The sequence below is a fragment of the Dipodomys merriami genome, unplaced genomic scaffold (assembly GCF_024711535.1).
Source record: "Dipodomys merriami isolate MVZ:Mamm:240054 unplaced genomic scaffold, mDipMer1.0.p SCAF_1033, whole genome shotgun sequence".
NCBI lineage: Eukaryota > Metazoa > Chordata > Mammalia > Rodentia > Heteromyidae > Dipodomys > Dipodomys merriami.
In genome coordinates this window covers 239237-250553 of record NW_027202309.1, presented here as the reverse complement: position 1 = coordinate 250553, position 11317 = coordinate 239237, and the positions used below count along the sequence as shown (strand labels likewise).

The following is an 11317-nucleotide window of genomic DNA, read 5'->3' as shown; positions in this document are numbered from 1 at the left end:
ACTATGTCCCGCTGAGTCCCACTGTGTTCTCGCTGTGTCCCCCGCTGTGTCCCGCTGTGTCCTCACTGTGTTCCCCGCTGTGTAGCGCTGTGTCACCCGCGGTGTCCCGCTGTGTCCCGCTGTGTCCCCAATGTGTCATTCAATGTCCCGCTGTGTCCCCGCTGTGTCCCTGCTGTGTCACACTGTGTCCCCCGCTGTGTCCAACACAGTCCCCGCTGTGTCCCCCGCTCTGTCCCCCGCTGTGTTCCGCTGTGTTCCCCGCTGAGTTCCGCTGTGTCCCGCTGTGTCCTCCAGTGTCCCAACTGAGTCCCACGTTGTGTCCCGCTGTGTCTCCGCTGTGTGCCCGCTGTGTCCCGCTGTGTTCCGCTGTGTCCCCGCTGTGTCCCCGCTGTGTCCCGCTGTGTACCGCTGTGTCCTCACTGTGTCCCCACTGAGTCCCATGTTGTGTCCCGCTGTGTCTTCCCTGTGCGCCCGCTGTGTCCCGCTGTGTTCCGCTGTGTCCCCGCTGTGTGCTGCTGTGTCCCCGCTGTGTCCCCACTGTGTCCCGCTCTGTCCCCCGCTATGTCTCCCGCTTTGTCCCCGCTGTGTCCCGCTGTGTCCCGCTGTGTCCCGCTGTGTCCTCACTGTGTTCCCCGCTGTGTAGCGCTGTGTCACCCGCTGTGTCCCGCTGTGTCCCGCTATGTCCCCAATGTGTCATTCAATGTCCCGCTGTGTCCCCGCTGTGTCCCCGCTGTGTCACACTGTGTCCCCCGCTGTGTCCAACACAGTCCCCGCTGTGTCCCCCGCTCTGTCCCCCGCTGTGTTCCGCTGTGTTCCCCGCTGAGTTCCGCTGTGTCCCGCTGTGTCCTCCGCTGTGTCCCAACTGAGTCCCACGTTGTGTCCTGCTGTGTCTCCGCTGTGTTCCCGCTGTGTCCCGCTGTGTTCCGCTGTGTCCTCACTGTGTCCCCCGCTGTGTCCCCACTGAGTCCCATGTTGTGTCCCGCTGTGTCTCCCTTGTGTGCCCGCTGTGTCCCGCTGTGTTCCGCTGTGTCCCCGCTGTGTGCTGCTGTGTCCCCGCTGTGTCCCCGCTGTGTCCCGCTCTGTCCTCCGCTATGTCTCCCGCTTTGTCCCCGCTGTGTCCTGCTGTGTTCCGCTGTTTCCCGCTGTGTCCTACTCTGTGTCCCGTTGTGTCCCCAGCTGTGTTCCACTGTGTCCTCGCGGTGTTTCCCGTTGTGGAGCGCTGTGTCCCACGCTGTGTCACGCTTTGTCCCGCTGTGTCCCGCTGTGTCCCCTACTGTGTCCCCTGCTGTGTCCCCGCTGTGTCTTTGCAGTATCCCGCTGTGTCCCCCTTTGTCCACGATGTGTCACGCAGTGTTCTGCTGTGTCTGCGCTGTTTCCTTTGTGTCCCCAGCTGTGTACCCCGCTGTGTACCGCTGTTTCCTCGCTGTGTCCACGATGTGTCTCGCAGTGTCCTGCTGTGTCTCCCTTGTTTCCCTTTGTGTCTTTTGCTGTGTCCCGCTGTGTCCCCGCTGTGTCCCCGCTGTGTCCCGCTGTGTCCTCGCCGGGTCCCCTTCTATGTCCCCACTGTGTCCCCCGCTGTGTCCCCTTGTGTCCCGCTGTGGCTCCTGCTGTGTACTGCTGTGTCTCCGCTGTGTCCCCGCTGTGTCCCGCTGTGTCCCTGCTGTGTCCCGCTGTGTCCCGCCCTGTGTCCCGTTGTGTCCCCGCTGTGTCTCCTTCTGTATCCCGCTGTGTCCAGCTGTGTCCCCACTGTGTCCCGCTGTGTCCCGCTGTGTCTACGATGTGTCACGCAGTGTCCCCGCTGTGTCCCCGCTGTGTCCCCTGCTCTGTCCCCCGCTGTGTTCCGTTGTGTTCACCGATGAGTCCCGCTGTGTCCCGCTGTGTCCCCCGCTGTGTCCCGCTGTGTCCCCGCAGTGTCCCCACTGTGTTCCACTGTGTTCTGCTGTGTCCCGTGGTGTCCTGCTTTGTCCCCGCTGTGTGCCGCTGTTTCCCCCGCTGTGTCGCTGGCTGTGTCACCGCTGTGTCCCGCTGTGTTCCGCTGTGTCCTCGCTGTGTCCCGCTGTGTCCCGCTGTGTACCTCGCTGTGTCCCCCACTGTGTCCCGCTGTGTCCCGCTGTATCCCCCACTGTGTCCCGTTGTGTCCCCGCTGTGTCCTGGTGTGTCCCCGCTGTGTACCGCTCTGTCCCGCTCTGTCCCCGCTGTGTCCGGCTGTGTCCCCGCTGTGTCCCGCTTTTTCCCGCTGTGTCCCCCGCTGAGTCCCGCTGTGTCCCGCTGTGTCCTCGCGGTTTTCCCCGCTGTGTCCCGCTATGTCTTCCGCTGTGCCCCGGCGGTGTCCCGTTGTGTCCTTGCTGTCTTCCGCTGTGTCCCGCTGTGTTCTCGCTGTGTCGCTCGCTATGTCCCCTTGTGTCCTCGCTGTGTTTCCCGCTGTGTAGCGCTGTGTTCCGCTGTGTCCCGCTGTGTTCTCGCTGTGTCCCCCGCTGTGTCCCGCTGTGTCCTCGCTGTGTTCCCCGCTGTGTAGCGCTGTGTCCCCCGCTGTGTCCCGCTGTGTCCTCGCTGTGTCCCCTGCTGTGTCCCCAATGTGTCTTTGCGGTATCCCGCTGTGTCGCCCTGTGTCCACGATGTGTCACGCGTTGTTCTGCTGTGTCTGCGCTGTTTCCTTTGTGTCCCCAGCTGTGTACCCCGCTGTGTCCCGCTGTTTCCTCGCTGTGTCCAAGATGTGTCTCGCAGTGTCCTCCTGTGTCTCCGCTGTTTCCCTTTGTGTCCCCAGCTGTGTACCCCGCTGTGTCCCACTGTGTCCTCGCTGTGTTTCCCGCTGTGTAGCGCTGTGTCCCCCACTGTGTCCCGCTGTGTCCCGCTGTGTCCCGCTGTGTCCCCGATGTGTCACGCATTGTCCCGCTGTGTCCCCGCTGTGTCACGCTGTATACCACGCTGTGTCCAGCTGAGTCCCCGCTGTGTCCCGCTGTGTCCTCCACTATGTCCCCCGCTGTGTTCCGTTGTGTTCACTGATGAGTCCCGCTGTGTCCCCCCAGTGTCCCCACTGTGTTCCGCTGTGTTCCGCTGTGTCTCGTGGTGTCCTGCTTTGTCCCCCGCTATTTCCCACGCTGAGTGCCCGCTGTGTCCCCTCTGTGTCCCGCTGTGTCCTCCCTGTGTCCCCCGCTGTGTCCCGGTCTGTCCCCCACTGTGTCTCCCGCTTTGTTCCCGCTGTGTCCCGCTGTGTCCCGCTGTGTCCTACTCTGTGTCCCCAGCTGTGTACACTGCTGTTTTCCGCTGTGTCCGTGCTGTGTCCCGCTGTGTCCCGCTCTGTCCCCCGCTTTGTCCCGCTATGTCCTGCTGTGTTCCACTTTGCCCCCCGCTGTGTCCTGCTGTGACCCCGCTGTGTCGCGCTGTGTCCAAGCTGTGTCCCCACTATGTCCCACGCTGTGTCCCGCTCTGCTCCCCGCTGTGTCCCCGCTGTCTTTCGCTGTGTCCCGCTGTGTCCCCGCTGTGTCCCGCTGTGTCTCTGCTGTGTCTCGCTGTGTCCCGCTGTGTCCACGATGTATCACGCAGTGTCCTGCTGTGTCTCCGCTGTTTCCCTTTGTGTCCCCAGCTGTGTACCCCGCTGTGTCCCCTTGTTTCCTGCTGTGGCCCCTGCTGTGTTCTGCTGTGTCTCTGCTGTGTCCCTGCTGTGTCCCGCTGTGTCCCGCCCTGTGTCCCGTTGTGTCCATCTGTGTCTCCTTCTGTATCCTGCTTTGTCCAGCTGTGTCCCGCTGTGTCCTCCCTGTGTCCCCCGCTGTGTCCCGCTCTATACCCCACTGTGTCCCGCTGTGTCCCGCTGTGTCCCGTTGTGTCCTCGCTGGGTCCCCTTCTATGTCCCCACTGTGTCCCCCGCTGTGTCCCCTTGTGTCCCGCTGTGGCCCCTGTTGTGTCCCGCTGTGTCTCCGCTGTGTCCCCGCTCTGTCCCGCTGTGTCCCTGCTGTGTCCCGCTGTGTCCCGCCCTGTGTCCCGTTGTGTCCCCGCTGTGTCTCCTTCTGTATCCCGCTGTGTCCAGCTGTGTCCCCGCTGTGTCCCACTGTGTCCTACCTGTGTCCCTCGCTGTGTCCCGCTCTATACCCCGCTGTGATTCCCACTTTGTCACTGCTGTGTCCCGTTGTGTCCCGCTGTGTCCCGCTGTGTCCCTCTCTGTGTCCCTTTGTGTCCCCAGCTGTGTACCCCGCTGTGTCCCTTTGTGTCCCCGCTGTATCGACGCTGTGTCCCGCTGGGTACCGCTTTGTCCTAGCTGTGACCCCACTGGGTCCCACTGTGTCCCCCGCTGTGTCCCGCTGTGTCCCGCTGTGTCCCCCATTGTGTCCCGCTGTGTCCCCGCTGTGTCCTGCTGTGATCCCGCTGTGGCCCGCTGTGGCCCGCTGTGTCCCCGCTGTGTCCCGCTGTGTCGCTGCTGTGTCCCGCTGTGTCCCCCGATGTGTCCCGCTGTGTCCCGCTGTGTCCTCGCTGTTTCCCCCCTTTGTCCCGCTGTGTCCCCCGCTGTGTCCTCCGCTATTTCCCGCTGTGTCCTCGCTGTGTTCCCCGCTGTGTAGCGCTGTGTCCCCAGCTGTGTCCTGCTGTGTCCCTCTGTGTCCTAGCTGTGTCCCCCGCTGTGTCCCGCTGTGTCCCCGCTGTCCCCCGCTATGTCCCCGTTTCCCCAATGTCGCCAGCTGTGTTACCGCTGTGTCCCATGGGGAAGCTGCTGTTTCCCCGCTGTTTAACGCTGTGTCTCCCGCTGTGTCCCACGCTGTGTCCCATGATATGTCCCACTGTGTCCCCGCTGTCCCCTGCTGTGTCCCGCTGTGTCCCCGCTGTTCCCCGTTTTGTCACCACTGTCCCCGGCTGTGTACCCCGCTATGTCCCGATGTGTCCCGCTGTGTCCCGCTGTGTACTGCTGTGTCCTCACTGTGTCCTCTTCTGTGTCCCAACTGAGTCCCACGTTGTGTCCTGCTGTGTCTCTGCTGTGTGCTGCTGTGTCCCCTCTGGGTCCCCGCTGTGTTCCGCTGTGTCCCCCGCTGTGTCCCACTGTGTCCCGCTGTGTCCACGCTGTGTCCCCGCTGTGTCCAGCTGAGTCCTGCTGTGTCCTGCTGTGTAACCGCAATGCCCGCTGTGTCCCCGCTGTGTCCTTCTGTGTCCCGCTGTGTCCCCGCTGTGTCCCGCTGTGTCCCAGCTGTGTCCTTCTGTGTTCATGCTGTTTCCCCCGCTGTGTCTCCCGCTCTGTGCTCCACTGTATCCTGCTGTGTCCCCCGCTGTGTCCTCCGCTATGTCCCGATGTGTCCCCGCTGTGTCTCGCTGTGTCCCGCTGTGTCCCCCTCTGTGTCCCGCTGTGTCCCCCGTTGTGTCTCCGCTGTCTCCCGCTGTGTCCCCAGCTGTGTCTCCGCTGTATCCTGCTGTGTCCCGCTTTGTCCCCGCTGTGTCCCCGCTGTGTCCTACTGTGTCCAGCTGTGTCCCCCGCTGTGTCCCCTGCTGTGTCTCGGCTGTGTCCCCGTTGTGTCCCGCTGTGTCGCCCGCTGTATCCCCGCTGTGTCCCCCGCTGTATCCCCCGCTCTCTCCCCGCTGTGTCCCCACGCTGTCCCCAGCTGTGTCACCGCTGTGTCCCCAGTGTGTCCCGCTGTGTCCCTGCTCTGTCCCACGCTGTGTCCCGCTGTGTCCCCTCCTGTGCCCCCTTTTACCCCGATGTCCCCAACTGTGTCCCCGCTGTGTCCCGCTGTGTTGCGCTGTGTCCACGCTGTCCCCCGCTGTGTTCCGCTGTGTCCCGCTGAGTCCCCCTGTCCCCTGGTGTGTCCCTGCTGTCCCCCGCTGTGGCCCCCGCTGTGTCGCGCTGTGTCCCGCTGTGTCCTCGCTGTATCCCCACTGTGTCCCCGCTGTGCCCCGCTGTGTCCCCTCTGTCTTATTGCTGTGTCCCGCTGTGTCCTTCTGTGTCCTTGGTGTGTCCCCCGCTGTGTCCCGCTGTGTCCCACGCTGTGTCCCAGCTGTATCCCCGCTGTGTCCCGTTGTGTCCCTGCTGTGTCCCACGCTGTGTCCCAGCTGTGTCCCCGATGTGTCCCGCTTTGTCCCCCTCTGTGCCCCGTTTTTTCCATGATGTCACCCGCTGTGTCCCCGCTGTGTCCCGCTCTGTCCCGCTGCGTCCCACTGTGTCCCGCTGTGACCCTGCTGTGTCCCGCTGTGTCCCCCGCTCTGTCCTGCTGTGTCCCGCTGTGTCCCCCGCTGAGTCCCTGCTGTGTTCCCCCCATGTCCCGCTGTGTCCTCGCTGTTTCCCCTGCTGTATCCAAGCGGTGTCCCGCTGTGTCCTCACTATGTCCCGCTGAGTCCCACTGTGTCTACGATGTGTCATGCAGTGTCCCCGCTGTGTCCCCGCTGTGTCCCCCGCTCTGTCCCCCGCTGTGTTCCGTTGTGTTCACCGATGAGTCTTGCTGTGTCCCGCTGTGTCCCCCGCTCTGTCCCGCTGTGTCCCCGCAGTGTCCCCACTGTGTTCCGCTGTGTTCTGCTGTGTCCCGTGGTGTCCTGCTTTGTCCCCCGCTATGTCCCCCGCTGAGTCCCCGCTTTGTCCCCGCTGTGTGCCGCTGTTTCCCCCGCTGTGTTGCTGGCTGTGTCACCGCTGTTTCCCCCTGTGTTCCGCTGTGTCCTCGCTGTGTCCCGCTGTGTCCCGTTGTGTACCTCGCTGTGTCTCCCACTGTGTTCCGCTGTGTTCCGCTGTGTCCCGTGGTGTCCTGCTTTGTCCCCCGCTATGTCCCCCGCTGAGTCCCCGCTGTGTCCCCGCTGTGTCCCGCTGTGTCCTCCCTGTGTCCCCCGAAGTGTTCCCGCTCTGTCCCGCAGTGTCCTCCGCTGTGTCCCGCTGTCCCCCGCTGGGTCCCACTGTGTCCCGCTGTTTCCCCGCAGTGTCCTCCGCTGTGTCACGCAGTGTCCCGCTGTGTACCCGCTGTGTCACGCTGTGTCCCCCGCTGTGTCCTGCTGTGTCCCCGCTGTGTCCCGCTGTGTCCTGCTGTGTCCTTACTGTGTCCCCCGCTGTGTCCCGCTGTGTCCTCGCTGTGTACCCCAATGTGCCCCGCTGTGTCCCGCTGTGTCACACTGTGTCCCTCTGTGTCCTCGCTGTATCCCCCACTGTGTCCCGCTGTATCCCCGCTGTGTCCCCCGCTGTGTCCCAATGTGTCATCGCCCTGTCCCCAGCTGAGTAATGCTGTTTCCCCGCTGTGTCCCCCGCTGTATCCCGCTGTGTCCCCCGCTCTCTCCCCGCTCTGTCCCGCTGTGTCCCCGCGCTGTCCCCACCTGTGTCCCCGCTGTGTCCCCAGCTGTGTCCCGCTGTGTCCCTGCTGTGTCCTACGCTGTGTCCCAGCTGTGTCCCCGCTGTGTCCCGCTGTGTCCCCCGCTGTGCCCCGCTTTTTCCACGATGTCACCCGCTGTGTCCCAGCTGTGTCCCGCTGTGTTCCGCTGTGTCCCGCTGTGTCCCCCTGTCCCATGGTGTTTCTCCACTGACCCCACTGTGGCCCCCTCTGTGTCCCGCAGTGTCCCACTGTGTCCTCGCTGTATCCCAAATGTGTCCCCGCTGTGTCCCCTCTGTGTCACTGCTGTGTCCTGCTGTGTCCCGCTGTGTCCTTGGTGTGTCCCCCGCTGTGTCCCGCTGTGTTCCCCGCTGTGTCCCAGCTGTATCCCCACTGTGTCCCCCGCTGTGTCCTGCTGTGTCCCCGCTGTCCCCCGCTATGTCCACCTGTGTCCCACGCTGTGTCCCCGTTTCCCCAATGTCGCCAGCTGTGTTACCGCTGTGTCCCATGGGGAAGCTGCTGTTTCCCCTCTGTTTAACGCTGTGTCTCCCGCTGTGTCCCGCTGTGTCCTCGCTGTGTCCCCCACTGTGTCCCGCTGTGTCCCGCTGTGTCCCACTGTGTCCGTCTGTGTCCTCGCTGTATCCCCCACTGTGTCCCGCTGTGTCCCCAGCTGTGTCCCCTGCTGTGTCCCGCTGTGTCCTGCTATATTCAGCTGTGTCCCCGCTGTACCCGGTGTGTACCTGCTGTTCCCTGCTATGTACCCCACTGAGTCCCGCTGTGTGCCACTGTGTCCCGTTGTGTCCTCGCTGGGTCCTCCTCTATGTCCCCACTGTGTCCCCCGCTATGTCCCCTTGTGTCCCGCTGTGGCCCCCTCTGTGTCCTGCTGTATCTCCGCTGTGTCCCCGCTGTCTCCCGCTGTGTCCCTGCTGTGTCCCCCCTGTGTCCCGCTGTGTCCCACTGTGTCCCCGCTGTGTCCCCGCTGTGTCCCGCTCTGTCCCGCTGTGTCGCAGCTGTGTCCCCGCTGTGTCCAGCTGTGTCGCGCTGTGTCGTGCTTTGTCCCCTGCTGTGTCCCGCTGTGTCCTGCTGTGTCCCCCACTGTGTCACGCTGTGTCCCCTCTGTGTCCCGCTGTGTCCCGCTGTGTCTCGCTGTGTCCACACTGTGTCCCCGCTGTGTCCCGCTGTGTCCTGCTTTGTCCTCGCTGTGTCCCCCGCTGTGTCCCGCTGTGACCGATCTGTGTCCCGCTGTGTCCCAGCTGTGTCCCCGCTATATCCCCCACTGTGTCCCGCTGTGCTAGCTGCTGTGTCCTGCTGTGTCCCCCGCTGTGTCCCGCTGTGTCCCGCTGTGTCCCCCATTGTGTCCCGCTGTGTTCCCGCTGTGTCCTGCTGTGACCCTGCTGTGTCCCGCTGTGTCCCGCTGTGTCCCCGCTGTGTCCCGCTGTGTCCCTGCTGTGTCCCGATGTGTCCCCCGATGTGTCCCGCTGTGTCCCGCTGTATCCTCGCTGTTTCCCCCCTGTGTCCTGCTGTGTCCCCCGCTGGGTCCCCGCGGTGTCCCGCTGTGTCCTCGCTGTGTTCCGCTGTGTCCCGCTATGTTCTCGCTGTGTCCCCCGCTATGTCCCGCTGTGTCCTTGCTGTGTTCCCCGCTGTGTAGCGCTGTGTCCCCAGCTGTGTCCCGCTGTGTCCCTCTGTGTCCTAGCTGTGTCCCCCGCTGTGTCCCCGCTGTGTCTCCGCTGTATCCCGCTGTGTCCACGATGTGTCACGCAGTGTCCTACTGTTTCCCCGCTGTTTCCCTTTGTTTCCCCAGCTGTGTACCCCACTGTGTCCCACTGTGTCCTCGCTGTGTTTCCCGCTGTGTAGCGCTGTGTCCCCCGCTGTGTCCCGCTCTGTCCCGCTGTGTCCCACTCTGTCCCCGATGTGTCACGCAGTGTTCCGCTGTGTCTCCGCTGTGTCCCGCTGTGTCCCACTGTGTCCACGATGTTTCACTCAGTGTCCCGCTGTGTCCCCGCTTTGTCCCCGCTGTGTTTCGCTGTGTCCCCCGCTCTGTCCCCCACTGTGTTCCGGTGTGTTCACCGATGAGTCCCACTGTGTCCCGCTGTGTCCCCCGCTGTGTCCCGCTGTGTCCCCCGCTGTGTCCCGATCTGTCCCCCGCTGTGTCTCACGCTTTGTCCCCGCTGTGTCCCACTGTGTCCCGCTGTGTCCTGCTGTGTCCCACTCTGTGTCCCGTTGTGTCCCCAGCTGTGCACACCGCTATTTAGCGCTGTGTCCCTGCTGTGTCCCGCTTGTCCCGCTGTGTCCTGCTGTGTCCCGCTGTGTCCCCCGCTGTGGCTGGCTGTGACCCTGCTGTGTCCCGCTTTGTCCCGCTGTGTCCTCTGCTGTGTCCCTCGCTGTGTCACCGCTGTTTCCCCCTGTGTTCCCCTGTGTTCTGCTCTGTCCCGTGGTGTCCTTCTTTGTCCCCCGCTATGTCCCCCGCTGATTCCCCGCTGTGTCCCGCTGTGTCCTCCCTGTGTCCCCCGCTGTGTCCCCCGCTCTGGCTGCAGGGTCCCCCGCTGTGTCCCACTGTGTCTCGCTGTTTCCCCCTGTGTCCTCCGCTGTGTCCCGCTGTGTCCTCGCTGTGTCACCCGCTGTGTCCCCCGCTGTGTCCCGCTGTGTCCCCGCTTTGCCCCCACTGTGTCCCTCTGTGTCCCAGCTGTGTTTCGCTGTGTCCCCCGCTGTGTCCCGCTGTGTCCGGCTGAGTCCCATTCTGTGTCCCTGCTGTGACCGCTGTGTCCCACTGTGTCCCCCTGTATCCAGCTGTGTCACCCGCTGTGTCCCCCGCTGTTTCCCTGTTGTTTCCCCGCTGTGTTCCGTTGTGTCCTCGCTGTGTCCCCCGCTGTGTCCTGCAGTGTCCCTGGCTGTGTCCCCCGCTGTGTCCCACTGTGTCCTCACTGTGTCCCCCTCTGTGTCCCGCTGTGTCCCGCTGTGTCCACGATGTGTCACACAGTGTCCTGCTGTGTCCCCGCTGTTTCCCTTTGTGTCCCCAGCTGTGTACCCTGCACTGTCCCGCTGTGTCCCCTGCTGTGTCCCATTGTGTCCTGCTGTGTCTCCCGCTGTGTCCCTGCTGTGTCCGCTCTGTGTCCCGCTGTGTTCATCTGTGTCCCTTTGTGTCACCCGCTGTGTTCCCGGCTGTGTCCCTGCTGTGTCCCCGCTATGTCCCGCTGTGTCCCGCTGTGTCCCCCGCTGTGTCCCCACGGTGTCCTGCTGTGTCCTCGCTGTGTTCCGCTGTGTCCCGCTGTGTTCTCACTGTGTCCCCCGCTGGGTCCCGCTGTGTCCTCGCTGTGTTCCCTGCTGTGTCGCGCTGTGTCCCCCGCTGTGTCCCACTGTGTCCCGCTGTGTCCTCGCTGTGTCACCCGCTGTGTCCCCGCTGTGTCTCCGCTGTGTCCCGCTGTGTCCTGCTGTGTCCACGATGTTTCACACAGTGTCCTGCTGTGTCTCCGCTATTTCCCTTTGTGTCACCAGCTGTGTACCCCGCTGTGTCCCGCTGTGTCCTCGCTGTGTTTCCTGCTGTGTAGTGCTGTGTCCCACTGTGTCTCGCTGTTTCCCCCTGTGTCCTCCGCTGTGTCCCGCTGTGTCCTCCCTGTGTCTCCCTCTGTGTCCCGCTCTATCCCCCGCTGTGATTCCCTCTTTGTCCCAGCTGTGTCCCGCTGTGTCCCGCTGTGTCCCCTACTGTGTCCCGCTGTGTCCCCGCTGTGTCCTGCTGTGTCCCCGCTGTCCCTCACTGTTTCCCGTTGTGTCCCCGCTGTGTCCTGCTGTGTCCTGCTGTGTCCCGCTGTGTCCCCGCTATGTCCCGCTGTGTCCCCGCTATGTCCCCGCTTTGTCCCCCACTGTGTCCCGCTTGTCCCGCTGTGTCCCGCTGTGTCCCCCGCTTTGTCCCGCTGTGTCCTGCTGTGTCCCCCGCTGTGTCCGGCTGTGACCCAGCTGTGTCCCGCTGTGTCACCGCTGTGTCCCCCTGTGTTCCGCTGTGTCCTCGCTGTGTCCCGCTGTGTCCCGCTATGTAACTCGCTGTGTCCACATCTGTGTTCCGCTGT

At 63.9% G+C, this 11317-nt stretch overlaps 1 protein-coding gene across 1 annotated transcript; it reads left to right on the top strand.

The window, feature by feature from the left end:
- Positions 1–1176: 1176 nt before the first annotated feature.
- On the top strand, positions 1177–10801 carry LOC138810449 (keratin-associated protein 10-4-like; the record flags this gene model as incomplete). The annotated part of the gene is made up of 6 exons (XM_069997600.1): positions 1177–1406; positions 4178–4235; positions 4596–4885; positions 5168–5270; positions 7927–8013; positions 10749–10801. Coding segments are annotated over 6 exons (821 nt in total), but the record flags the coding sequence as incomplete, so codon positions are not given.
- Positions 10802–11317: the final 516 nt, after the last annotated feature.